Raw genomic sequence first — 27,527 nt, 5'->3', positions numbered from 1 at the left:
AAAGAGTCAGCATTTTAGAAAAATTGAACTTGAAGGTAGTGTTCCAATAATTTGCAATCTGTACAAAATCTGACAGCTGAACCCTGATGGAAATGTTTAGTGTTCTGATCAGGATTATGTTTTCAACTTTGTACTTTGTTTTTGCTAACAATGTTGTGTACCGTCATAATTATTAAAATGTGTATGGAAGTAGCAGGTGTTGAGCAGTATGTATGATGGGGTTTCGAAATTGCAGACTTTTATCTAAATTCAGACTTTTGTGTCAGTCTTGTGAAGAAACACAGCGCTTTTTTTCATGTCAGTTTGGTGAAGAAAAACAGCTGTTATTTTGTTCACATATAAAGAAATCCCGTTATTTTATCTACTTCTCTAGTGCTGAAGACACTGTAACTAAAAGCTCTGTAAAATATGAACCTTAGGGGTTACCAAAAGTTGGAAATGCCATCATTTTAACGTATCGCCTAAAACTTTGATCCTAGGTTCAGACTTATTTTGGTCAGAATTTACGGTTGTCCGTGGTATGAAATTGAAATTGCTTATAAAACCTCTGCTGCTACTAAATGCATGCTTTTCATTTAGAAAAAATTTCCTTTTAGTAGGGCCCAAGTTAACTCAGCCAATAACATTAGAGTGCTGCTTGAAACCAAAACTTGGAAAACCAAATTGTTTGCTTACCCTGAAAACCAAGCTTAGCTGAAAACGAACTGTGCATATTACTTGCAGGCTAATGAGATAGCATTCATCAACTGCTTGGAAGCTCAGAATAAGAAACATGATATTATGGCACGTCATATGGGACATGAAGCTCGTCTTCAAGACATTGTGGAGGAGAGGCAAAGGAAAAATGTGGAGAAAGCCGCCAAGGAAGAAGCTGTACAGGTAAACGCCTCGGCAATCAGCTCAGGGCTCTCTCCCCAGGATTTTTCAAAACCCAAATGTTATGGAAGTTTGGCCTAAGGATCACAGCATACTGATTGAAACGTTGAGTCGTTAACCACAGGTTCCCTTCAGAACCAGTACTACTCAAAAAGAGATGTTCACATGATGTTACTGCAAACCTCTCTTAGTTATACTTCCACCATGCAACGTTTCAAATCCAACCTTTCCCCCGTTATATTAAATATAATTCCTAATATCTCCCTGATTGTTGTACAAAAATCTCCCTGATCGCAAGATGTAAATATTAGCAGCTCTGCCTAGCTGAACAAAACACACTTGCTCACACCCCTACCCCTGAAAAGAGAAGCGCTGTCAATGCATGCAAATTAAATCCGATAAGCTCAGCTAGACAATGTTTGGTGCAAGAAACCACTGCAGACGTGCATTTAAGAGTCTGACAATTGAAGGAAAAGATGAAAAGTTCCTTCAAAGTGTTAGATATGAAGGTGTTTGAAAGGAGAGGAAAGTAAGGTTGTGTTTTTTCCCTCAGGATCAGTTAATTTAATAAATTTTCTTGAAGGGATGGTATAAGTTTGGTAATTGGAATCCACTGTTTTTTTCAATCCTTTATCTCCTGTGGAAATTTCATTTCAAAAGATTGTAGCATTTGTGAGATATTGTTGAAAAATTTGAAGCGGTCTTGTCAACGCAGGAAGAAAAATATGCAATTGGAATACACAATCGGAGAAACATTACTGTCGCTAATGCTTTTCAGATTTAAGTTTTTGGGGATAAAAGGTGACATCTATTTCCATAGTCGGGGTACTTCAAAGTGAAAAGTTTCTCAAGATGCATTTTACTATCCAAAGCTGCTGTACTTCTTTCTTACCAAGTATGTTTTTTATTTACATTAATTTTTAGAGTCATTACTAAAAGTATTCTGACCCTTAAAGCAATAGTGCTGTAGAAAACTAACAGGGTACAAAGTTTACTGGGTTCAATTTTTGTTTGTTTACAATAACAAAGTTGCACGTCTAGTATGATTAATGTTGATTCGATTAACAGGAGAGAAGAAAAGCTATAGAGGAAGATCGCATGACTCGTCTTAAAGAAATGCAGAAACATCGTCAAGTGCAGGAAGATAAGATTAATGTCTTAAGAGAGCAGCGGGAGAGGTCAAGGGAATCTGCCGCTAAAGAGCGGGCGAGGTAAATAAAGCCATTTATTCTTGTTGTAGCTATTGACTCTATGGATATGACACTAACTTATAGTGGCTATTAGTCATTGTTAAGGTACACTATAATAAGGTTGGACAAGGTGATGTCTTAAGAAGGGAATAGTTGTCATCTCAGAAGAAGTGAATTGTTTCTATGATATTCTTTCAAGCTTGAAATCTTGCTACTTATCTTGCTACTTCAGTTTACTTTCAAATTTTTTGCCTGTGAATGAAAAAAGACGAATGAGATTAAATATCCTGAAAGGTTTATTACAGTGTACACATAAGTCAGTCTTTGTACTTACTACTGTTCCAAAAAGAGGACCAAAAATACCTGAGAAATGTCTATGTTTAAAAATTTTGATTTGTTTCCTTTCTTGAAATTGTGGTTGGTGGGTCAAAGTAAATAACTGAAAATTTGTATTCAATTTTTATTTAAAAAAATACATGTAATATATAATATTAACCCCAAACTGCCAAAAAGCCAAATACATAGCTGAAGAAGCTGGCAAGATTATCATCATTCCTGACTAAACTACAAAGTTGTCTGTGTAAGCAAGGAAAATCCATTGAAAACTACTGATGTTGGAAACCTTTGATCTCAAATATCGAGGCATTACTTTGTCCTGCAGTGTATAGATTATATTATGAAGCTATTCAATGTTTGAAAATCGAAATTCGGGGTAGGTAGATGGGTCAAAAAATGTAAACTTTTTATTAATATTTGTGAATTTTTTTTTGAAAGGCTACCATTGGCTAATCGAGTCGTGCACTTTTCCATTGTTTACATCAATTATGGTGGTCAATGATGTCATGTGCGATCCATCCATACTGGTTATTTTGATGGATTATAGCAGTTTTTGCCAAAGTCTAAATCACATTTGACCATCTGTTTACTTACGATTGACTAAAGATGATTGATTAAACTTTAATGATGTGGATGTTTTTGTTAACAGAGAACGGGAGCAGAGACTGTCCGCATTAAATGCAGCCCAGCTAGCCAAAGAAGAAGAAATACAGAAGAAGATCCAACAAAAGGTAGAATATTTCAATGTTGATTTTCATCACAAAAATTATACTTGAATTTCTTAATAATTTGAGAATTGTGAACCAAACTGAACAAAAGAGATTCTTAAATATGTACTTGAAATCATTACATTATTAATGTGGTCCCTTTGTATATTTGATATTGATTCTAAATTTGATATTGATTCTCTTTATCGAAAAGGAAAGGGAATCACCTCGGTGTTCTTGGCTGTGGCTGCTAAATGCGCCGTAGCACCTTGTAAACCCTTATAAGGTGCTACATTATTTGGTCTCGGAATTCATAACTTTCAATAACTTCTCTTTCTATATAAATGTATTTACTAATTAAGCGTCTTGAGTACCTTGTTGGTAGATATGTGCGCTGTATAAGACTTTGTTATTGTTTTATTATTATTATTATGTTTAAATTGATATTGGCATGGTATTGATTTTTATTTGATATGGGTGTTTTTCTCCACCACCTTGATAACACTAGCCGTCTATTTTGAAGTCATGCCATTGTTGATGCGGTCACTCTTTATGATTGATATTGATGGTTTTTGTCTACCAAGCTTGATATTGATTTTTAACTGATATTGATATTTATACTTACCAGCATGATGAGACTACTCGTCGTCATAACCAACAGATTGAGCAGAAACGAGAGAAAGCTATTGAGCTTAGTATGCTCAGACACTACCGAACTACTGATGTGGCTCCAAAACACAATCCATATGAGAAGAAGAAGATGTGCTCACTTTGTGCTGTCATGGTAGGTTCCAATCCCTAGCAGACCAATCCAGTCTGTGTTGTATGAATTAATATATAGCCCTTTTCACACTGTAGGCTATCCCCTGTGGTGGAAGTTTTGTTTCCTCACGGTGACCCCTGCATGCTTTCCCGGTCGGCCCCCAAGAAAATTTCTTTTTTTTTGTACAAGGAAAAATACAGACTAGTAAATTTGCCATCCAACCTGGTCCCTCCTTCTGACCCAATTCAACTGACGTCATCATCAGAATAATCTTTGATGCACCATATTGGTGGGCAATGTCACTGTGTGTTATTCAGTGAAGTGCGCAATTTAGGCGACGCGGCGTTTACACGCAAAACCTATTGGCCACCAAAATGGTGAGTGTGGCACAGTAGCCGCATATGGACGTGTGTGCAAGGCTCAAGATATTGGGTTTTTTGAGCCTGAGACCAGGCTTTCTGTTTGTTCTCACATGAAGAACAAAGAGCCGCACCAATGTTTGTTTTCCATGTACTGCATCTCTGTGGAACTCCGTTCTACAGTGTAAACTGTTTGAAGGGTCTGTGTACTTTTTGTAGGACAAAAAACACAATGTCCACAGATTTACATTAAACATACACAGTTTGAAGATAATGATGGTAGAAAGTTTCCCTAAAAATATTACTTGCTTAGGTGCTGTGGTTTTTGAGAAATGAGTAAAACAATGTCATGAAAATAATTTTCGTCTTGGTGATCATAGACGAAAATTATTTTAGCATGTAAAAACGTATTTTCATGGCCTGGTTTAACTTATTTCTCAAAAACTACAGCACCTCAGTAACAAATATTTTAAGGTACGCTTTCTACCATCATTATCTTCAATCGGTGTAAGGTTAGTGTAAATCTGTTGACATTGTGTTTTGTGTTACAAAAAGTACCCAAATCCTTTAAGAGGAAAATTTATTCAACATTTTTATCTCATATGTTTTCTTATGTAGCTATTTATCAAAAGAACAGTTTTGAGCCTTGTATGGGGTGAAGAGAGCCTTGCCAGTAAATATCTTACGTACTATTCTGTCTTGCTATAGATTCCATCAGAGGTTTATCTTTTGAGTCATCTTAGAGGAAAGAAACACAAGGAGGCTGTCTTAGAGAAACATCAAGGAAAGCACATGAACGATGAAGAAATTGTAAGTATCTTATGCAGAGAAATTATTTCTTTGAAATTAATGTCGTTTGTAAGTTAATGTATAGAAGAGTTTGCGGTAACACCATGTAATAACAATCTCTAAATGAGTTGGGGGTGGTTCTGAAAAGAACCGTTGGGTTAACTCCAGAACCACCCTAACTCATTTAGAGATTGTTATTACATGGTGTTACCGCAAACTCTTCTATATCTTATCTCCACCATGCAAAGTTTCAAATCCTACTTAAGTTAATGTAAATGAAGATATACAAGTGACTTCACTTCCTTCAATCTTATTCTGGTAATTGGATTTGTTTACACATCCTATGGCACAATTAGCGCCAATAACAGAATGAATAGAAAATGAGAAGAAAAGGTCAGTTTCAGATGTGGGAGGGAAACCCAAAAGAGGGAAAACCCACGCAATCACATGGAAACCCAATCCACATGCAAGGCTCTGGTCTGAGCAGGGTTTCGAACCGGGGTCCACAGAGGTGAAAGGCGGGGAAAGAAACCGCTGAGCCAACCTGATCCACCCACTGAACATCATTATTCCCTCTTGTGGGGAAATGAATGGTTTCATGAAACTTTTAAAGTTAAGATGTGCTAGCTACGCAATATTGAAGGATGTGGAATTGTCGTAAAGTGGTTTTTATGTATTTTTTATTTATTTTTATATAAACTTTTCAATACAATGCAATACAATACAATACAATACAATACACAAATGTTTTATATCCCACCATTTCATCAAGACCACAGCGGTGTGTGTGATGATACAAAGACACATGGAAATGATGATACAAATTTGCAAATTAAAATCATAAACAACCAAACAATCATTGTGGGAAAAGGAATTTCATGTACTTTTTATTATGACTAATAAAATATTTAATTGATGACAGGCCTGATTGATGACCAATTTCTTGATTTGTAGGAGAGTTACTCGTTGAAACTTCTTGTGGATGCATCGTTGGATCGTCCTGATCCTCAAGAGATGGCCGAGAAGGAGAGACAAAAAGGATGTCGTAAGAGAGCTCGTAAACTACGCCAGAGGATGGCGTCCAAGGGGAAAGAGTATGAAAACAACCTACCCTCCAAGACACCACAAGGGAATGAGTCTCGTCTCAGAGCAAAGTAAGATGCTCTTCAAATTATTATTATTATTATTATTATTATTATTATTATTATTATTATTATTATTATTATTATTATTATTATTATTATTATTATTTATTGACCTCAACAAATACAAGTACATCAAAACAGGACAGTATCAATGAAATAATAACAGAACAAACCAATCAAAATAAGAATGAACACAATAATTACTCAAGCAAAAAGCACACAAAAATTATACAAAAACAACTAATAGAACATGATCAGGAGGGTAACTAGCCAAAATAATGTTAAGTGCCGCAACTATACTTTTTGTGTACCTTTTGTCGACATTCGTGGCGTTTTGTGGCCGGGCAGTCTAGTTCACCGGACCCAACCTCTGGTGTTGTCAGCAGCAGAGTGTGGGTTCGATACCCGCTCATGGCACTGGTGCCCTTGAGGGAAGGTAGTGCATTCTGCTCTGTTAAGCCTGGTGGATGATACCCATGCATACATAGCATTTAATTTGGGTTGATAGCCCATATTAGTTAAGTGTAGCTCTCACCTAGAAGTGGTCGTAAGGTCTTGTGATGTTAGGCGATCTCTCTTTAAGAAAGAAAAAAAAGTAGTAAACACATTCAAGTCTCTTTTAAATATTCCCAGATTTACTCAAGGAACAAAATGCATTACGACCTGAAATACAAGCATGTTGCAATCATTGTGACAAACATAATGCACTCAGACTTTTTTTTTTCTTTGACTTGATTTGATTTATTTTCTTTGTCAAACTGAACAGACAATACATTCAAAAACAAACAAACTGATGTACAGTTTGATCAAATAATTTATTGGTTTTTTTTTGTCTGTATTGCAGGCTACAGAAGTTGATTAAAGATCTCAACAAGTACTTGCAGTCTCAAGATGCCAGTGGGCCATGGGAGCAGAGCAAGGTGTCAGCAATGGACAGAGCATTAGGAGAGATCAATCGCATCTTAGCTAAGAAGGTACTGATGTTGTCATGATAATTACTATACATTACGCATATTCTTTATGCTTGACCAAGAGTTGAATTCTCATTGGTCCATTCAACATCATGTGTCATATGAAATTAACTCTTTCATTGCCATTATCGTATATATGTACAATTTGTTCATGTACTAAAAAATTGTCATAAATCGTACATATACGTCCCATAATATACATGTAATCACGAAAGGGCAATATCACTCAAGAATTACTATTGAGTTTTGGATGTTCCAAGGCAACACAAATCAGCTCGATACATTTTGTTTGGTTAGAAACACTTTTTTTTTCTAATACAGAATTTAAAAAAGCTTAAACAGTTTGGCTCTTTAGGTTCGCCGAAAGAGTGGTGGTAAATCAATCTTTATTGAGCAAATCAATATATACAAAATATCAATAGGTAGAGGATAAAGAAAGCATACTTAAGTACAGGTCATTTATCATGGTCAACAAAGTTGGCCATGGTACAGTGCAGAGAAGACAAAACAAAAATATACGCAAGACATAACACCATAACACCGAGTGAAAAGCAAATGAGCAACAAAAATAACTTAACTTCTAAGAACAATAACTACAATTGCAGGTGAGGTTGGTCAGTAGACCCCTAAGATGGTTCGTAGCGAGCATTCCATAGGAAATAGATCTGCCGTCGAATTCACAAAACTCTTCCTAACTTAAGACTAATCTTAGGACTTAGGACGAGTCCCAACCCTGCACTGTAGCATGCAGACCCTAAGATTAATCCTAAGTTGAGACGAGTTACTCGTCTTAACTCGAGATAAGACGAGTCCTAACTCTTTGTGAAATCGATGGCTGGATCTTTCAGTAGTATTTGACATGAATGATACCTGTGTGCTTGGTTACTCTTGACTCTTGAATAATAAGTATCTGTGTTTTATTTTTTAGGAGCAAGCTGATCAGATAACCTTCAGAGCTTGTGGTGGTCTATCTACACTTACTCGTATCTTGATGCTGGCTGATTCAGGAAGTAACACTGTCTCTAATATCATCCCTGCAAAGTGAGTACCTACAGATATGTCCATCCTGTTCTGTCAATTTAATATTTAAAGACACTGGACACTATTGGTAATTGACAAAGACCAGTCTTCTCTTTTGGTGTATCTCAACATATGCATAAAATAACAAACCTGTGAAAATTGGAGCTCAATTGGACGACGAAGTTGCGTGATAATAATGAAAGAAAAAAACACCCTTGTCATACGAAGTTGTGTGCTTTCAGATGCATGATTTCGAGACCTCAAATTCTAAATCTGAAGTCTTGAAATCAAATTCGTGGAAAATTACTTCTTTCTCGAAAACTACATCACTTCAGAGGGAGCCGTTTCTCACAATGTTTTATACCATCAACCTCTCCCCATTACCCGTTACAAAGTAAGGTTTTATGCCAATAATTATTTTGAGTAATTACCAATAGTGTCCACTGCCTTTAAATTTATTTCAATTGTGTGGTTGGCTGATAGGGTATGTAATTGTGTCCAATTATCTGTATGTGTTATTGTCCATTTTTAATAACTGACTAATTTTCCTTTTTTCGCACTTTCTTCCAAAGTTTTTTTAATGTAATGTGAGGGCCTCAATGATCAGCTGTCCTGGATGGGTCACCCTTGTTGAATATGGTTGAAAGACAAAGCAAAATATACAATATATTTAAAGGGATTTACAGCATTGGGCTCTTGAAGAATTATAACAAACATTTCATGTACATTTTCATAAAGTTAACCTGTTTTCGCACTTTCTTCCAAAGTTTTTTTAATGTAATGTGAGGGCCTCAATGATCAGCTGTCCTGGATGGGTCACCCTTGTTGAATATGGTTGAAAGACAAAGCAAAATATACAATATATTTAAAGGGATTTACAGCATTGGGCTCTTGAAGAATTATAACAAACATTTCATGTACATTTTCATAAAGTTAACCTGTTTTCGCACTTTCTTCCAAAGTTTTTTTAATGTAATGTGAGGGCCTTAATGATCAGCTGTCCTGGATGGGTCACCCTTGTTGAATATGGTTGAAAGACAAAGCAAAATGTACAATATATTTAAAGGGATTTACAGCATTGGGCTCTTGAAGAATTATAACAAACATTTCATGTACATTTTCATAAAGTTAACCTGTCACAAGTTAGGTTGAAATGGCAACATTTTTTATTGGATTATTATGAAGATGGTTTTGTAGCGAATATGATATAAACCTGATCAAATGTAATGATGCGTCGACCAAAAGAATAGCACACAGGGTCCATGTGAATTTTACATTTATTTTCTTTTAGATTCTTCAAAACCCAAACCGAACTCAATGTTATTATCCTGTTTTTAGGTCTGTGTGTTCTGCAGCCAATGCTTTTCGGCTTGGATGTAAAGGCTGCTTTGATAACTGCCAGTATGCGCTGTACAGTGGCAAGGTTGCTCCTATTGTGGAACTACTGGTCCATCAGCTGGGGGTAAGTCATCACTGTTAATAAATATCCTCATTTGGGTATACTCAGCTCCAAATCAGAGGGGGGGGGGGGAATAGCTTTGGAGACCTTTCTCATCAATAAACTTCACTCACCATGGCCAAGCGGTGTAGTTCACTGTACCTAAGCTCTGGTGTTGTCAGCAGAAGAGTGTGGGTTTGATACCTGATCATGACACTTATGCCATTGAGCAAGGCACTAAACCATAACTGCTTTGTAAAAAGTTGCAAAGGTAGTACATTGTGCTCTGCCAGTCAGGCTCCTAGTGGATGGTACCCATGCCTACATCCTTTACGGACTGTGAAGGGGTTAACCCTGTTTCAGCTCCATGGGTTAGTGGCAACGTGCTCCTGGTGAGAGTTGATTTGAGTTGACAGCTCAAACTAGTTGAGTATAGCCCTCACCTTGAAGTATGCGTCTGGCCTTGATGTTAGGCAATTTCTCATTTTAAAAAAAGACTACGAAAAAATCCAAAGCACTTTCATGAAATCCATACAAACTTCACTAACAACCTTATAGTCATGAGCCGGCGTATTGTTAATTAGCTTCGTAATACTTGTTATAGAACTCAAGATTAGTTGTTTAAAACCTGACTTTGTAACGAGTAATGGGGAGCTGTTGATAGTATAAAACATTGTGAGAAACGACTCCCTCTGAAGTAACGTAGTATTCAAGAAAGAAGTAGTTTTCAACGAATTTGATTTCGAGACCTCAGAATTAGATTTTGAGTTCTCAAAATTAAGCATCTGAAATCACAAAACTTTGTGTGACAAGGGCATGACAAGATCAAATTTTCATAGGTTTATTATTTTATGCATTCGTTGAGATACACCAAGTGAGAAGACTGGTCTTTGACAATTACCAATAGTGTCCAGTGTCTTTGAATAAGTTTACTGATTGAATCTCTTCAATGTATTCTTCTACAGTTGATTGATCCACAGTCCTCTGATCTGTCTACTGACCTTCCTAAGACCATTCCAGACCCTATCTCAAGTTGCTTAATGCAGCTTCTATCCACAGTCTTGTTCTGTCTGGTCAAGTATCGGCCACAAAGCCCTTCTTCAGATAGTCGGTCCAATGCACAGAAGAAACAGACGGATATATTTGACCAATGTGGTCAGGATCTTATCAGGTATGTGTCATCATGTTATCATTTTGTCAGTGTTGAAGATTTTTCACAATGAGGTAGTCTCACTTAATATAAAAAAGCACAAGACCACCTGACTTTCATTAGTTTATTGGCGTGACGCCAATAACAGCTACTTGAGCGGAATGTTTTTAACGGAAAGGCTACTTTAACTTGTTTATAATGCGTTTGTTCACCATTTCAATGTAATTTTGATATTTGTAAACTTCAGAATTTTTTGTATTATACAATTAAACAAATCAGGCCCCAACCTCAAGGTTTTGAAATACTAAAGACAATTCTGTGGTTGATGGCGTGTGTCAATATGACTGATTACGTAACAGAGCTTTTCGCAAATCTTTTCCCGAAAAGCCCTGGATAAAAAAAGGTATTCAAAACAATTGTTTTATTACACAGTTAAAATCTTTTAATAGTCATATGAATCGATTTCCTTATTGATTGAAAACATTTTAAATAAAATTCAGCAAAGTTCACGACTTGACATTTTCGTTCAAGCAGGTCTTTAAATCACTTTGCTCGGGCTTGTTGTCCAATGGTTCAGTGTAAATTTGGAGCCCTGATTGAGAAGTGGGAGATCAAAACTTGATGTTAATAACCAAAACATTTACGTTAATATGCTAAACAATTTGCCTGAACTAATTTCATTGTGCAAGTGTTACAAAGACAACCTTGGTCATTTTTTGATTTTCTACATTTTGTTCCAGCTATCTTGTGTGCTGTGGCGTTATCGACAGTCTGACATCATTTTTCAACTGTGTGCGAGGAACCGTTGATGAAAATCCATCTCTAGCAGAGTTTCTGCAGCATAGTTTGGGATTGCTGGGAGCCATGACGAAGTTTGTGTCCACAGCGTCGAACAGGTAAGACCATTTATCTCAAAGAACTCTGGAAAATCAATCAATCATTCATAATCAATTTATAAAGCACCTAAATCAAAGGTTTGCTCAAAGGCACTGAGGCACAAAACAAAAAAAATTCAATTCAATTTATTATAAACATCACATTTAAATACATGAAAATTGCCTTCCAGTGTGCATCAATGATAAACATGTCGTTGATGGTAGGCCTCCTGAAACAAGCGGGCTTTCAGAAGTGACTTGAATGTGTTTAAGGATGTTGTGTCCCTGATTATGTTTTGAAAACCAATCAATGACCCAACCTTTACTGTACATTTTCCTACACAGATCGAGTATATTCACAGCTAAGAAAGAGGACCCTACCCAACTCCTAACCACGTTCAAAGCGACAGGTTTCAGTGGTATTATCTCCTTATTGTATGGCATCCTCCTTCATGGTGGCAATCCTCCCCGCGGTAGTACGGCTACACCTCCTGAGCTACCGGAACACACCCTGAATGTTGTGAACGCTGGGATTAAGATGCTGAGTAATATCGCTGTGCTAGACCTAGAGATGATGCAGGTAATCACCACAATGCCCAATCAGTTTTAATTCCCTGTGCTGTTCATTCATGTCCTTATCATAAAGTTTTCTGGTTTCCTTTTAAGGAGGATTTTAAAATTTTGCATGGTGGGGGTACACTCAGGGGTACGCGCTATTTGCATGCCGATTATTATTGTTTTTCCCCCATAAAAAAGTGCTCCAGATTGCACTTGCTGCTTAGGGCTTTTAAAACCAAGATTAATACCAAATAGAAAACATTCCGAAGAACTTGTTTCAATCTAGGGTGTTTCGGCCAAACTTCAAAAATATGGGTCAAGAATGCCCCCACAGTTATGAAAAAAACCTGTGGAGAACCCTGATTACTACTTGTTGGGATTTGTTCTTATTATTGTTGAAAACAAGCAGAAGAGAGATCTTGTATCATTTTGTCTTGTCGTTTCTTTTTTGGCAGAGTGCTCTGGGAGCAGAAGGTATCTCTCTGGAGTTCCGTCACATAGCGACCTACTTAATCTGGTACTGTAGTCACTTTGTTAGCTGCGAGGACTTACTACATGAGATTATACTCATAGTGGGATACTTCACTATACTCAACACAGACAACCAGGTTCGTATTAGTACTGTCTTATAGACCTTATGCACATGACGTCATTTCAGTAGGGCGCCCTCACCTAGAGGTCAAAAGGAGGAGGTTCATTGGCCAATCCTGTGCGCCGCGTGTACAAATCTGTGCATTTCGATTGTTTCGTCACCGTTTTTCCACTAAGATGGCCGCTGGATGACGTCAATGCATAAGGTCTATTACAAATTTCACGTGTCTGGAAAAAAAGTCTCGCACATATTCAAATATTTTGGGGAACTTAAGTTTCCTTTGTGTCTGTCGCAATTTCCTACCTTCTGCCCAGGTGGTAGTTAACCCTTTAGCGTGCACGCAATATTGAATGTAGCATCATTCCCTCCTCACTGCGCCATGAAAATTCAATCCATTTTCGGCCTCACTCAGAAATCATCTGGTAACAATCGGTGTGATTACTTTCTTGATTTGTAATTTTGCCAAACTGTCAAACTAAAATTACATCAAATTTAAATTTTCAAAGTTTGTTATTATTTGTAGGTTATGATTGTATAAGCCATTTTGAGATATGGTGGACACATTATATTTGCAGTGTTTACCCAAACCAAACAGTGCACTCCTATGGTGTTCACCAGATCTCAAAAAGGCTAATTGTGTCATCTGTATAACTTCATGTTTCCACCTCTTAGGTCCTCGTGCAGTCTGGTAACACACCTACACTCCTTCAACAACTGTGCGGTCTACCATTCCAGTATTTCAGTGATCCTCGTCTCATGGCTGTCTTGTTTCCTGCCCTCATGGCGTGTTGCTATAACAACCAGGAGAATAAAATCATCTTAGAGCAAGAAATGAGCTGCTCTCTTCTGTCGTGTTTTCTGGAGGTAAGTAGAAGTCAAAGTCGTCCCATGGAATGTCATTAAAAGCGGTGGACACTATTGGTAATTACTCAAAATAATTATGAGCATAAAACCTTACTTGGTAACGAGTAATGGGGAGAGGTTCATAGTATAAAACATTGTGAGAAACGGTTCTCTCTGAAGCCACGTAGTTTTTGCGAAAGCAGTATTTTTCCACGAATTTGATTTCGAGACCTCAGAATTATATTTTGAGATCCCGAAATCAAGCTTCTGAAGGCACACAACTGCGTGTGACAAGGGTATTTTTTCTTTCATTATTATCTCGCAACTTCGACGACCAATTGAGTTCAAATTTTCACAGGAATTTTCATAGGTTTGTTATTTTGTGCATATGTTGAGATACACCAACTGAGAAGACTAGTCTTTGACAATTACCAAAAGTATCCAGTGTCTTTAATGAGACAGTCGGGTTGGAATAGCGGTATCTTTCCTTGCCTTCCACCTCTTGGACCCCCGTTCGAATCCTGCCAGGGGGCGCTGTGTGAATCAGGTTTTCAGTCCCTACCTGGATTATGTGGGCAACCTCTGAAATATTTCTATGGGGTTTTCCTCCCAAGTCTAAAACTGACACTTCCATGTCTTCTCTCCATAAGCCTTTTTGAGGTATGGTTGACATGATAGGAGTGTACTGTTTGATTTGTATACACACCAATTTACCCAAACCTTATAGTGTTGTAGCATTGTGTCCGCCATATCTCAAAAAGACTTATGGGGTTCTTGACTAGTTAGTTTGGGTGGTTTAGTTTGCTTTTCTGCAAATTTTTGGCTTCATTGCACCCCAAGCAGTGACTCTCAGCCCTGACTAATAATAATCTATGATCTCGTAGTCCTTAAACGGGCCTCAATCCAATAGCCACAGCAGTGAAATGATGATTTCTTACTCTTTCAGGAAAAGATCCAAGAAAAGAAGAAAGTGAAGCAGGCGACGCCTACAACCTCCAAGATTAGAGGTAAGTTCTCTCTCTCTTTCTTGTGATACTAACATCTGTTGTGTCGATTGATGGTTTGTACTAAAGACCAATCAATAATTACGGTCTGTAAAGCGTGGTAACTCTGTTTCAGCCCCTAAGAGTTGGTGGCAACATGCCCCCAGTGAAAGTTGATCTGGGTCGTCGGCCCAAATTACTCGAGTGTAGGCCAATCTCGCAGTGGTTGTTAGGCCTTGTGAGTTTGGCCATATCTCATAAAAAATTGTAAAAAGTAAAAAAAAATAATTAATTTATAGTGGTATACATGATAGTGGTTAACATCTATTTAAGATTAGACCCATATAGCCTTGCTGAGAAAAAAACAAGACTTTAAACAGACAGCTATCATGAAAAGGTACCTGTGTGAATAAAATGGAATATTTTTGTGTATAGAGTTGTACAATGTAGATGGAGATACATTTTCAATTTTTTGCATACTTCTATTTTTGAGGAGAAGAACGCTCAAAAAGGTGCAGTTGGTTTATTTTCAGCATTTGGACTATTGTTGGCAAGTCTGGTAAAAACTTTGGTCTCATCCAGTACATACTTGTTGTGTGTCGTGTCCGCGGTCATGCGCACTAGACTCAAGGTCTGGTGTTTCTGTTCACCAGAGTGTTGGTTCAAGTTCCCATCTCGACTCATGTGTCCTTACGCAAGAGACTTAACCATTATTACATTGTCCTTCGGGAGCCTTAACCATTATTGCTTTGTCCTTTGAATGGGGCGTAAAGCTATATGTTTTGTGTGAATAAGAAACCCAGTAGACTTATCGTCAAGAGAAGGGATTCGCACTGTTGGTTTCTAGTACGGTTGACTGCAGATTGCGCCACATCCCCTTGTAAACGATTACACGGCCCTACGTAATTAAACAGTTCTTATAATTAGACATAGCTCTACATACCATGTAGAAAATAAGCACTTTGAGACGGCCTTGGTTGTGATAAAGTGCTATGTAAGAGGAAAGTGTATTATTATTATACTTTATACCTGGGCCTTGTTTCATAAAGCCTGTAAGCACAAAGTTCTGCTAAGCAGGGGTACTGGTCGCAGCAATGGTAACTTTATGGTTTCTGGTTGGTAACCTTTATTTGCTTAGCAAAATTTAGTGTGCTAAGCAAGTTTTTGTACATGTACTTACAGGCTTAATACAATTGGGCCCTGCTCTTTAAGTGAGTAAGGTTTGTGGTGACACCATGTAAGAAATCACTTTTGTGAGTAATAGTGGCTCTGAGAAGAGCCACTTTCTATCTCAGCATTTTGATCAGTATATAAGTTGTGACTGTCTTCTAGGGAATGCCTGCTCCTTAGTTTCGTTTTTTTTTCTCCATCATATACATGTAGCATAGGTGACTGAATTAGGTAATTTTTACAACTAACTTGCTGTGGCTGTAACCATTTGCTTTTTTCAATTCAATAAACGTTTATTCCATACTCTTGTTGAAAAAAAAACAATTGTGAGAATTAAACAGTACTTAGAAATCTAACAAATCTAAAGTGCATTAAATTATACAAAAAACCCAATATGATCTAAAAGCAAATAATAAATTAATAACTAGGAATTAACTATGTACAAGACAGGAGCGAGAGCATGAGGCTGTTAGATAAGCCGTGGCTTGTAGACAACAGCCTTTATACAGACAAGAAAACACACAAACAAATAAACAAACAAACAAACAAACAAATAAACATCAAAGAAGAAACAAGGGCAAGACAATTACACAATGACAATACAAAATGCTGACGACAAAATACAAAGAATGTTAAACCAGGCTAACTGAAGACGACAAAAGAAAATAAATAAGTGGAGAGAAAAGCTTTAGTTGAAGTTTAGGCTGACGGAATGATGACGCCATGGACAGAGCCATTGGTTTAGACTTGGCATTATGATTTGTTCAGATTCAGGTTCATCTGGTATGATGTGGCTGTTGGCTACTGATGTGACCTACAGTAGCCATAGCCAAATCTGTTACATGTATTTAAAACAGTAATTTATTTGATACTAAAGAACTTGCGAGACTCGCACACATTTTGGAACCTCAGGATTCCTTTGTACATTGCTTTAAATTGTGAAAAAAAAATATCAAAAAATCAAGCACTTTAATAACCTTTTAATTATATGCATGACTTGCTCAGTCAAGTAACCTCTTGTAAACTGAGATAATTAAAGACCTTTTAGAGATCATTCTTTAAGTTTCGCTATAATCCCCATAATGCCCAGACATCTCTACTAACATGAATTGTTAAATGTACTCCATAAAACCCCATATGTTTTAAAGCTTTTTTCACAAATGTAAATGGTATGTCAACATGAGAAACATTAGAAAATGTCAATTCTTGACATGACCTCTTTCTGTGATTGGAAGTAGATCAAACTTGCGGATGTTTTATGGTCACTATGAGCATTTCGGTACAAGCCCACTCATGGCCGCTTCGGTCTCTAAAGAGTTGAACAGGAAGATAAGATGAATACGTTATCTTCTTCAGATTGTATCAGATTATGGTACAATATTGGCAATGAATATTAAGTGCACTGGAATTAGCTGACTGGCTTCATTGTTTCTAGGATTTACATTTTTTTTAATGTTTTTACATTGTACAATCATATCTCATGGGAAGATAGTAAGATTGTTTAGATCAATCTGATCCCAGCTGGTCCTTGGGAAAGGACAGATGAAGGATTTTCCCAGAAAAACAATTGTGTCTTGAGATTTTACTTTTTGAAGAGTGTCCAAGAAGTTTTTGTTGTACATGATTGAAGATTGAACAAAGATGCCAACACTCTCCTACAAAACCAGTAAAATTGTCAAATGATTGCATTTTTTCCCTCTTTTTTTCTTCATATTTTTCAAACTAAAGGTATGTTGATTTTGTGTTGGAAAAAACCCCATGTAGTTGGTGAAGTTTTAGTGGTCCAGAAGAATTTACTTGACATGAAACTTGTATAGCGCCCTCTGGTGTTGTCCCACATTCCTATTCAGGTATCATTTTGAACAAAATGTGTAAAAAATTTCTTTCCAATATTTTTCTGCTTACCGCCAATTTCTTACCGCCAATGCTTAGGATCACCATTCTTCGCTTACCATGCAAGCGACAAATTTCTCCACTATCTGTGAATGCTCTCTAACTTGGAATACACATGCACCCAACAAAAAATTCCCTGCTAACCTGTCCAATATGCTTTACATAAGTGTGGAAATCCCTGCCTCGTAAGCACTTTTTTGCTCGCAGAAAGCAAAAAAGCCATGCAATTGGGCCGCGATCTTTACGTACACAAATGTACAAAGCAAAATCCTGAATGGTGTAGCAGGCCTTAACTACCTGGTGGCAACAAAGGTGATGCCTTCATGCCCCTGGTTATTGCCTTGGTTCCCTTGAAAGGCTCCAGAAAAATTTACAATTTCCTCACAGGCTACCCTTTACCCAGGAGAAAAATGCTTTGGTGCCCTTGCCCTTTCAAAAACAAAGCATACAGGCCTGGTGTATAATGGGTAGGGTAGAAGTTGGACATCCAGTCTTGGTAGTTTAGCCTTGAGCAAGGTCAGGTTAAAGATGCTGTGTTTTCTCCCCCCCCCCCTCCATTCATCTACCCCCCTCCATTCATCTACCCAAAACTACTACATTTTTAATTCTAATCCATTAAGTTAAATGATCCCCATGTACCCCTCACCCCCTGTTGCTCCCTGCACCCCTAATCGTCTTAATTAAAAGAAGACGTCAAATTGAGATGCTTGGTTGGTGCATAGAGTAAGGATAGAGGGAACGTTCCGCGACGAAGAACTGATACTCCCCATGGTGTGATCAACTCCCATGAAATATTCATTTTCATTAAAAAATCAGTAGCATCATGGAGTAGACGTGCTCTTAAGTGACCCATTTTTCGGCCAGTCATGAATGCTCACGTCATTAGGGAAATTGAAGTCTGAATTATGAAAGGATGGAGCTTACTGGTGACGTGGGGCCTGGCTTTGTCAGGGCTATGATGTTGTGGTTCCTATGGCGATACACAAAACCACGGGATTACTTTTCTCGCTGGTAATTGTCCTTTCCAAAGAAAATGATGTACTCAAAAGTTACGGTTGGGAAAATAGGATTTTGTTTGCGGCTTTGTGTAAGATCTAGGATACAAGCAACAAATCCTAATGAGTAACTTGAGCAGGACCCAATTTCGTAGACCTGCTCTAAGCAGGCAATAGTGCGTAATGAGTTTCTGCTTAGCTTAAACAATAAGCAGGGAAACAGTTTGCATGGTACTTGGGCAGTCACAACCGTTATCTGGTATTACTAGTAAATGTTTTCCCCCCTTCAAATTTCCAATCTATAAAGTGGATCTACAAAATTGATCACTGCATATTATAGTAACAATTAATCTGGTCAGAAATCTTTTGAAATTCTAAGAAAATTTTAAAATTTACATGTTAGTATAATTTCATCAAGAACACAGTGGCTGTTAATAAGTTACAATACCCCCCTTCTGTAGTACATGTAGGTCTATAATGTTTTGAAACAAGTCATCAGTAGTAGCATCATAATGCTACATGCTGAACATGGACATGTTAAATGCTTTCCTTTGAGTTGAAAAGAGCAATGTGTTGTTCATGTATCTTTGTTGGACATGTAGGTACATAAAAGGTATAACAGGTGCATGCAGAAGAGATCAATGTAAAGTTTGAGTAATTACCCTTTGTAATGACCATATAACATTAAAGGCAGTGTACACGATTGGTAATTACTCAAAATAATTATTAGCATGAAACATCACTTGGTAATGAGTAATGGGGAGCTGTTGATAATATAAAACATTGTAAGAAACGGCTCCCTCTGCAGTAAGTAGTTTTTGAGAAAGAAGAAACTTTCCACGAATTTGATTTTAAGACCTCGTAATTAGATTTTGAGGTCCCGAAATCAAGCTTCTGAAAGCACACAACTGCGTGTGACAAGAGTGTTTTTTCTTTCATTATGATCTTGCAACGTCGACGACCAAATGAGTTCAAATTTTCACAGGTTTGTTATTTTTGTGCATATGTTGAGATACAGCAAGTGAGAAGACTGGTCTTTGACAACTACCAATAGTGTCTAGTGTCTTTAGGTCAGTGCTTGAAATTTACACTAGGACTGCAGGCCTCAGTCCAGTAGTATTGGAGTCTGAGTAAACTCATCACCAGCGCAGGCCTGGTACTTTACCGAGGCAACCGAAGGATACCGCTCGATGCCTTCTGGCCAATGGCTTCGTGCCCTTGAAATGCTCCAGTAGAAACTTACAAGTTCCTCATTGAGTGCCCTTTATGAAGGAGAAAATGCCTTGGTGCCCTTGCCATTTCATTAAAAAAAAGCATACAGTCCTGCTAGCATTCTTCCCTAGCACTAGTCCACTTTCCTTCTCTTGTATGCAACAACGAATCAATCGCCAACAACAATCTTGTCACAATTGGGTCACAGCTGGCCAGACCAGCGATGCCACCGTCCAGTTTTTATAATGGGGCACTCGTTGGTAATGTGCCTTGAGGTTTGATCAGCAGCCCTACAGTCACACTCAAGTGTTGGACTAGTCCGCTGGCCAAATGCCAGTTGAAACACCTGAGAACCACCAGTCAAACTTCACTCTAAGTAGTCTGGTTGGATACTTAGAAGTGTTAAAAAGCGCATCCCTGTTTAATGTGAAGTATGGACCAGTGAAATGGCTGAAAAACTAGTGAAGTGCCAAGCTAACTGGTCGTGCTGGCTTACTTGGACTCTGATCTTGTAATACAGTGTTGGTCCACAACATTTTTTGGGGAGCCACAAGCCCTGCAGTCTTGTGACCCCCCCCCCCCAATTTAGCCCAGTTTAAATTATGCAGACGAACACTAGATGCACATTTTCAGCTGATTTCTTCTTTTTCTGCGTCTAACTTAAACTCGCCTATTGTCTGCTCTGTTTTCAGGATTTAGTTTCTATTTAGTTGTTGATATTTATGGTCAGTTTTTTTATAAAAAACGTTCTGTCATGCCGTCCTGTCGGGGAAGTTGTGTAAATTGTTGAAAAAGACAACTAGGCCTGATTCGAATAAAAAGTGGGAAAGACAACGATTTGTCCATGTTTTCATGTTCAAAACATTGCACTGCCAGCGTTCCAGCAATGGCAGCGCAGCCATGGCAGCTTGCAGCGTTGCGCTCATGGATCGGGCGATGTGAGTTTCTCTGCAACCTTGCATAACAGCCTTTGTGATGCCAAGTTTGGAATGAATTGGTTAGAGTGTGGTACTATGTGCACTATTATACATGATGTATGACCGCATGTAACAATACAAACACTTTTTAGGGGTCTTTTAATTTGTTTTTGATGAGCAGGTAATATCCCTGGTGCTATCATTTGCTTGATTGGTGCATATTCAAGGCTAACTCTTGTAAAAATAAATTTAATATGATAAAAAGGACCCAAATGACGCCACAGTGACAACAAATTGTGTAGACGATGAAGCAATAAGAGTAATGGGTTTTGGATGATGAATAGCAGTCATTACCAGTATTGGACACTGTTGAATAAGTTCAACAGTGAGCCTGTACTTTTGATGAGAATGAGGGCTTACATACGATGACCTTATAGGTAGAGGGCCTACCTATGCCAAACGAGGCTTAGTGTATCACTAAATAATTTGTCTTTTTTTGCATGGTGCTCAGGACTGTGTTCAGCTACTGTGCGAGCGCTAATTGAGTGATTTGTTGAGGCTTTACCATTAAGTAATGAGGCATGGACAATTACAAAGCTATTAATTGCTCACTGCTCATTTACATCTTGTACTTAATTCCTCATCTACATCAACTTAGGGTTTGCATCCTCTCAAAGAAAGGGAGTAATGGTCATTTGGCAATCGGGCCAAGGTTTTTCTCTTCTAAAAGTACAGGTGTAGCAAGTTCTTGTTTATGGAAATAATTTTTTTAAATGCTTACAAAATATGGTGCAACATAGGGCTAGATTGCTCAGTTGGTAGAGCGCCTTTAATCCGGAGTTGGTTCGAGTCCCATTCTAGTCAATTTGTTCAACCACAAATCAAAATATTGTACACTTAAAAAAAAAAAGTATTTAATGATAAACACAGATGTTTTCTTGTCTTCATTTTATTTATTTCAGTTTTCATTGCATTGATCATGGAATCATTGCCATTGCCAATTTGTAAGCTACCTCTCAATTATATATTTGGTTTGTGGTAACATCACGTGTGTATCTACTTGCCATGTATTTTGTTCTTTAGAGCACTGTCTTGCTACAGTATATTCTACTACTTCGGAGTAGATTTGTTGGATTTTTTCAGGAAACCTCTCAGTTCTGAATAGAACTGTCCTGCTTTTTAACTACTAGCAGGGTTGGAAGGTAGAAAATTGGCTGGGGCTACTACTTTAGCTTACTGCACTACAACGGAGTGAGTTCCTAATTATTACAGCAGTAACCCTCTCGTCTCTCTCGCTGACCTGAGCTTCTTAGTCTTAGCAGCCCAACACAGAACAGTGGACTTAATAGAGATTAATTGCTCTTGTGGTAGACAAACAGGGACTAAGTGCTTGGAATCAATCAAGAGACCCCATTGGTTAGAAATAATGCACTGTAAGATCATGAAGACAAATGAGCGCCTGGTTCTATTAATTATAAGCTGTAAATGATTCTAATATTGTTGTTGTTGTTGTTGTTTGCGGCTTTTTTGGTTTGTTCACTTTAAAGTACAAAAGAAGTCATTGCCTGTCAAAACAGACATCTGAGAATTTCGAAAGAACTGTTGCTGTTGGATTAAAATTGAATAGTATCGCTTTTAAGAGCATCTCATTCTATTAATAATAAGCTGTAAATGATTCTTATATTTTTGGTGTTTTTGTTTTGTTCACTTCAGAGTACAATAAGTCATGTACACAATCAAAACAGACATTTGCGATTTTCAAAAGAACTGTTGCTGTTGGATTGAAATTTTAGTATCCGTTTTGTTTCAGAATTGTTGTTATTATTTATCCGGCATATCAAAAACAACAAAACAAAATACAGAAAGATAGAATAGAAATATGAATGTGAATCAGATAAAATAAAATAAAACTTTCTGAAGGAAAACAAAATTAATTGGAAATTAACACTTTGTTTAACATGTACAAATAGGAGTGCTGATAGTTACAAAAATCCAAGGAAATTATTCAACTGGTTGATTTATCAAGCTGCCACTTGTGTTGTTAGACAGTGCTAAGAACCAAAACAACTTTAATAAAAAATTACAATAATCATAATAGTTCAATGTGGAATTTCTTATCTGGAAATTATTGTAATTTAGTATTTAAAAATAAGCTGCATTTGAGATAAAGTTTAAACCAAAAGTAGAAGAAAATAAAATATTTAAAAGGAAAAGAAAATTCCATGTGAAATTATCATTCAGCTTCAAGAACCTTTCTCGATACAAGATTGTATCCCCGTGACACACACACTGTTTCCAAGCGCGGACAGAATTACAATTTAGTTGTGACGTTTGATCATTAAATATATGATGGGGGTATATTAAACAGGATTCAGCTGGTGGAATCCCTCTAGAGAATCAATCCTGTCTGCCAAAATGAACGGGGCAAAGATGAAAAAATTAAAAAACTAACGTCCCCCGGTCCAAAACAAATCCACACTGCGTTCTACAGGCGTCAGGTGATCAAATACCAAAGCGTACAGTATCGAACAGTTTTTGTTTGGCAAACCAGTCATGAGCTCCGATATTAAATGGGGTTGTCAGGAAAATATCGACTTAATTAAAAAAAAAAAAAAAGGACAAAAATGTGTTAATCCTCGTGAGGTGTAGTTTAAATGTTGGCGTAGAATTGTTGAACTTGTTATTGTATGAGATCATTCAGGGTGTTTTCTCAAGCATTGTCAAGTGGATCAAATATGTGCAAAGGGGCGGCAGTCTTTTAAAGGGAGCCAGAAGTGAATAATAATTGTCGGGACAGTGTTGTTGAAGAAACTGGATACTGTTGGTAATTGTCAAAGACCAGTCTTCTCACTTGGTGTATCTTAACATATATTAATAAAATAACAAACCTGTGAAAATCTGAGCTCAATTGGTCGTCGAAAGATGCAAGATAATAATCAGAAAAAAAACACCCTTGTCACAAGAAGTTGTGTGCTTTAAGATGCTTGATTTCGAGACCTCAAAATCTAATTCTGAATCAAATTCGTGGAAAATTACTCCTTTCTCGAAAACTACATTATTGCTGAGGGAGCCGTTTCTCACAATGTTTTACAACAGCTCCCCACTCGTTACCAAGTAAGGTTTTATGCTAAAAATTATTTTGAGTCATTAACAATAGTGTCCACTGCCTTTAAGCAGCCACTGGAACAAGTTTACTGATGTCCTCTGAGAACCACTTGTCTGAAATTTTAATGTTGGAAAATTGCCGAGCTGTCTACGAAGCGCTGAATTATGTAGGCAAAGTATGTAGCTATTACACTAGGGACCTTCCTTGGGACTAACATCTTGCCTGGTTTACCATGGCATTTTAATCCAAGCTGGCCCATTTATCACTTTATTAGGCGGCTTGTTTGAGATTCATTTGTCCAGTTGTCAACCTGATTGTTTTATTACTGAATTCATTGATAAAATTATGAAATATTGTCCCTTTCTGATGCTGATAACGGCAATTTATTATTGTTTTCGACTATTGACTTCGAAGGCTGAGACACTAGTAAAAATAAAAAACCTGTTAGTGATAATGCTAGGAACGGATTATAGTTTGACTCGCAGTTGCTAGTGTTGTGGCAATTGAATATTGTTAAACAAGAATTCAAAATTGTAACATTTTAATTATTCAAAGAAGTTGGGGCCTATTTGACAACAAAGTCTATTTACAACTTCTGGGACATACCATGGTACTCTATGTTAAGGAAGACTGTTTTTACTTTGAATGTAGGGACAGTGTCCTACAATCATAGCCATGTTGTAAAATGATGGTATGGGCATAGAATTTGGAGTTATTGATAATGCATTCAGTACATCCTGTGAGGTGCATGTTCTGCCCAATTTTCAACTGCCTGTAATTGGCGTGCATCAAGCAATCAAGATTTACTTTCATCAACGATACTTGGTTAACACCGAATTCAAAAAGCTTATAACACACCCTACATGCTCACTCAGGAGTAACAGTGTGCAATATGAGTGCCCGAACAAGGGGAAAATTTCACTGCAGTATCCTCTTACAGAACCAGCAGTGAGGGTGTTTCTGTGCTAAGCAAACAGTCCTGAGCACACTGAAGAAAAAATTGCTTCCTGGTCTGGGCAAATTTGAGAGAAGTGTCTGACCAGGGACGGGTCGTGTAAGAGGAGACACCAGGGACAAATTGGGCCCAGTTGGCATCCGTGGGTCTATAGGGACTGTAAGACAATGGAGTATTGGGGACAGAACCCCTAATGCTAGTAGGGGTCGGTAACGTTAAACCACGGTTGAGAGGCTTTCGCCTTACTCTATTTCATGGCTCACTCAGACGCATTGATTCTCTTACACTAGGATGGCAGGTGGCCAGATTGTGGACTGAGTCGATACAAGTGGAAAATTGAAACCCAAATGTTGTGCGTAAACATCGTCAAAGTGATTGCACTATTACTCAGTCTGAAATGTGACTTTGAACAAACAGTCGGAGCAGAGAGGAGGATGCGGTAGAATTTTAACTCCTCGTACGCCCAGTAAGAGTTTTGTTAAGAACTATGCAAGGAGTTTGCTTTCATCCCTTTGTTAGACGAGACGTTGGATTACTTTACCAAGTCAATTGAAGCTTCGGTGTTATTGCTTGTAGACAATGACTACACTCCACCGTGCATCTGTGGGTGCAATCTTATAACTGTACATGTATGATTACAACTGTCTTGTTTGGTTCCATTGTTAGCTTGTGTATATGACTGAACGCTCACTAACCAACTTGGTTTTTGTTTCTTTGGGACTTGCCACCCTCCTGATGGTAGATTGTTTTGAGAAGTCAATATTAACCATTATCACAGTTGCAGATCAGCAAAAGTTTAGATCCATTTTCACAATAAATATTCTGATGAGGAATTGTAGAAATACTCTTTTCTCATACAGCGTTCACCCAGTGGTCCGCTGGCCAAATACCAGTTAAAACACCGGAGGACCAGTCAAAATTCACTTCAAGTGGTCTGGCTGGCTAGTTCAGTGTTGAAAAGCATCCCTAGATTCAATATGAAATATGGTCCAGGGACAAACCTGACCGTCCTGTGAAATGACAAGCTAAACTGGTCTTGCTGACAAGACATGAAACAAGTAAAGGACAAACCCTGTCATAAACAGACAAATACACCGGCCCTTTTCAGAGCCAACACTCCCACAAAAGAGATGAACACATGATTGTACCCGCGAGGATACTTTTTTTATTTATAGTTTCTTCCTAGACAAATACTTGTTGAACATGGAATGGCTGCCTCTCATGAGATTCCTCAAATCATCAGCTTTGCGCCAAAGTTGCAAGTTGTTAATTAAAAAGTCTTGCCCCCCCCTTTTTTTATATAATAGATGACTAACGACATCTTGTCACAGCTCTGTTCCATTAGGATCTATCAAACCACTCAGTAATTAGTCAAATTATCTTGATTGATCATAAGACATTATATCTGAGTAAATAAGCCATTTTCAAGTTTGAAGTGACATGTATATTAGATGATGTATGTCTAATTACTTGACTGCGTTTAGGCTATGGTTGACGCGCTACAGGCTAATGAAAACTATTCACACACACACAAAAAGTTTAATCAATACAAAAAGTGAACTTGACAAATGCAGCAGGGTTGTTTTTTTTTTTTTTTATAATTAAAGACTTTCCCCAGAAAAATTAGTATCAGGATATTTTTAATGTAAAAATACTTTTCATAAGGGGTTCTATATCCTTCAGCATTGCAATTTCAAGTAAACCATCCATAATATGGCATAATTTTTTTTTTTTTTTTAAGGATAAACCAGAAGTTGTCTCTTCAGTTCACTGGAATTTTTGTCCCACATAATTAAAACAAAAACAAGTAGGATTATTGAAAGTACACTTTAAATTCAATTTCTAATACTGGTCTATTTTGGTAATATCCTAATTCCAACAAAAAGAGTAAATTCGTCAGGGAAAACTTGTTTTAAAAATTCAAAAGAAAACAAAAAAAATAATCCTTCACTATCTCTCAAAGGCCAGATTAGCTTCAAAATAATTTTAATAATTTTATTGTTCAGAAAATGATCCAACAAACATGCAATAAAAATGTTACAAATGTCGCTCTGTAACCCCCATGTGTAAGGGATACGTCAGCAAGACGTAAAGCCATTAGGGTTATTAAACTGCTGTTGCGCTGTGGTGGCGCCCCTGGGTGGTGGTGCGCCTGGCTGCACGCCCCGTTGCACACCAGACTCTGTTATTTCAAAGACAATACTAACCCACTCTTTGGAACGGGTACCAATTGTTGCTTCACATTGAAGAGTCCCCCCCCCTGAGAAAACTCGTCAAGGATGGTAGACTTCATTAAAAATAAAAACATCGTGAAGAATTCATGAGACTCTCCTTTTCCATGTGGTCACTGAACAATGACCTGCTGTACATATGTCAATAATTTACTCGGTAGACTAGAACAATGGTTTGTGGTAAAAATGTAGAAGAATTTTGATGAAAGTGCAAAGCATCTTTGTTGTGTTTGGGCCCACTGATTTTATTACCCTTCAGAATTAAATTTTAGTCATGAATTCCCACTGTTTGACAGTTGTACACAAATCTTTTGTTGTTTCCCTATTTTTATAAGATAACCATTTAAAAAAACAACAATGTCTTTATTTTTATCTTGAGTTTGTTTGGAGAAGTTGGTGGAGCAGCTTTTCATATCAGCGGAGTGATCCTTGTGCATTTCTCATTACTTTCTC

General features: G+C 37.5%; 1 protein-coding gene across 3 annotated transcripts in view; it reads left to right on the top strand.

The window, feature by feature from the left end:
• The window catches only part of LOC139941614 (S phase cyclin A-associated protein in the endoplasmic reticulum-like), an 81,120-nt gene that overhangs the window by 15,751 nt on the left and 37,842 nt on the right, over window positions 1–27,527 (top strand). For all 3 annotated transcript variants that reach the window (XR_011786611.1, XM_071938194.1, XM_071938195.1), the window contains 15 exons: window positions 724–879; window positions 1,945–2,087; window positions 3,052–3,133; window positions 3,738–3,893; window positions 4,940–5,041; window positions 5,975–6,174; window positions 7,010–7,139; window positions 8,065–8,177; window positions 9,495–9,618; window positions 10,560–10,765; window positions 11,485–11,640; window positions 11,965–12,199; window positions 12,633–12,785; window positions 13,442–13,633; window positions 14,559–14,619. Coding sequence is in view for 2 of the 3 variants with exons in the window: in XM_071938194.1 (XP_071794295.1) it covers window positions 724–879; window positions 1,945–2,087; window positions 3,052–3,133; window positions 3,738–3,893; window positions 4,940–5,041; window positions 5,975–6,174; window positions 7,010–7,139; window positions 8,065–8,177; window positions 9,495–9,618; window positions 10,560–10,765; window positions 11,485–11,640; window positions 11,965–12,199; window positions 12,633–12,785; window positions 13,442–13,633; window positions 14,559–14,619 (2,209 nt within the window). In the remaining variant the exon portion in view is untranslated. The remainder of the gene's footprint in view (window positions 1–723; window positions 880–1,944; window positions 2,088–3,051; window positions 3,134–3,737; window positions 3,894–4,939; window positions 5,042–5,974; window positions 6,175–7,009; window positions 7,140–8,064; window positions 8,178–9,494; window positions 9,619–10,559; window positions 10,766–11,484; window positions 11,641–11,964; window positions 12,200–12,632; window positions 12,786–13,441; window positions 13,634–14,558; window positions 14,620–27,527) is intronic.

Source organism: Asterias amurensis, chromosome 9 (assembly GCF_032118995.1).
Source record: "Asterias amurensis chromosome 9, ASM3211899v1".
NCBI classification, from domain to species: Eukaryota; Metazoa; Echinodermata; class Asteroidea; order Forcipulatida; family Asteriidae; genus Asterias; species Asterias amurensis.
The sequence above is the reverse complement of the archived record's forward strand: the minus strand, read 5'-3'. Positions and strand labels throughout refer to the sequence as shown.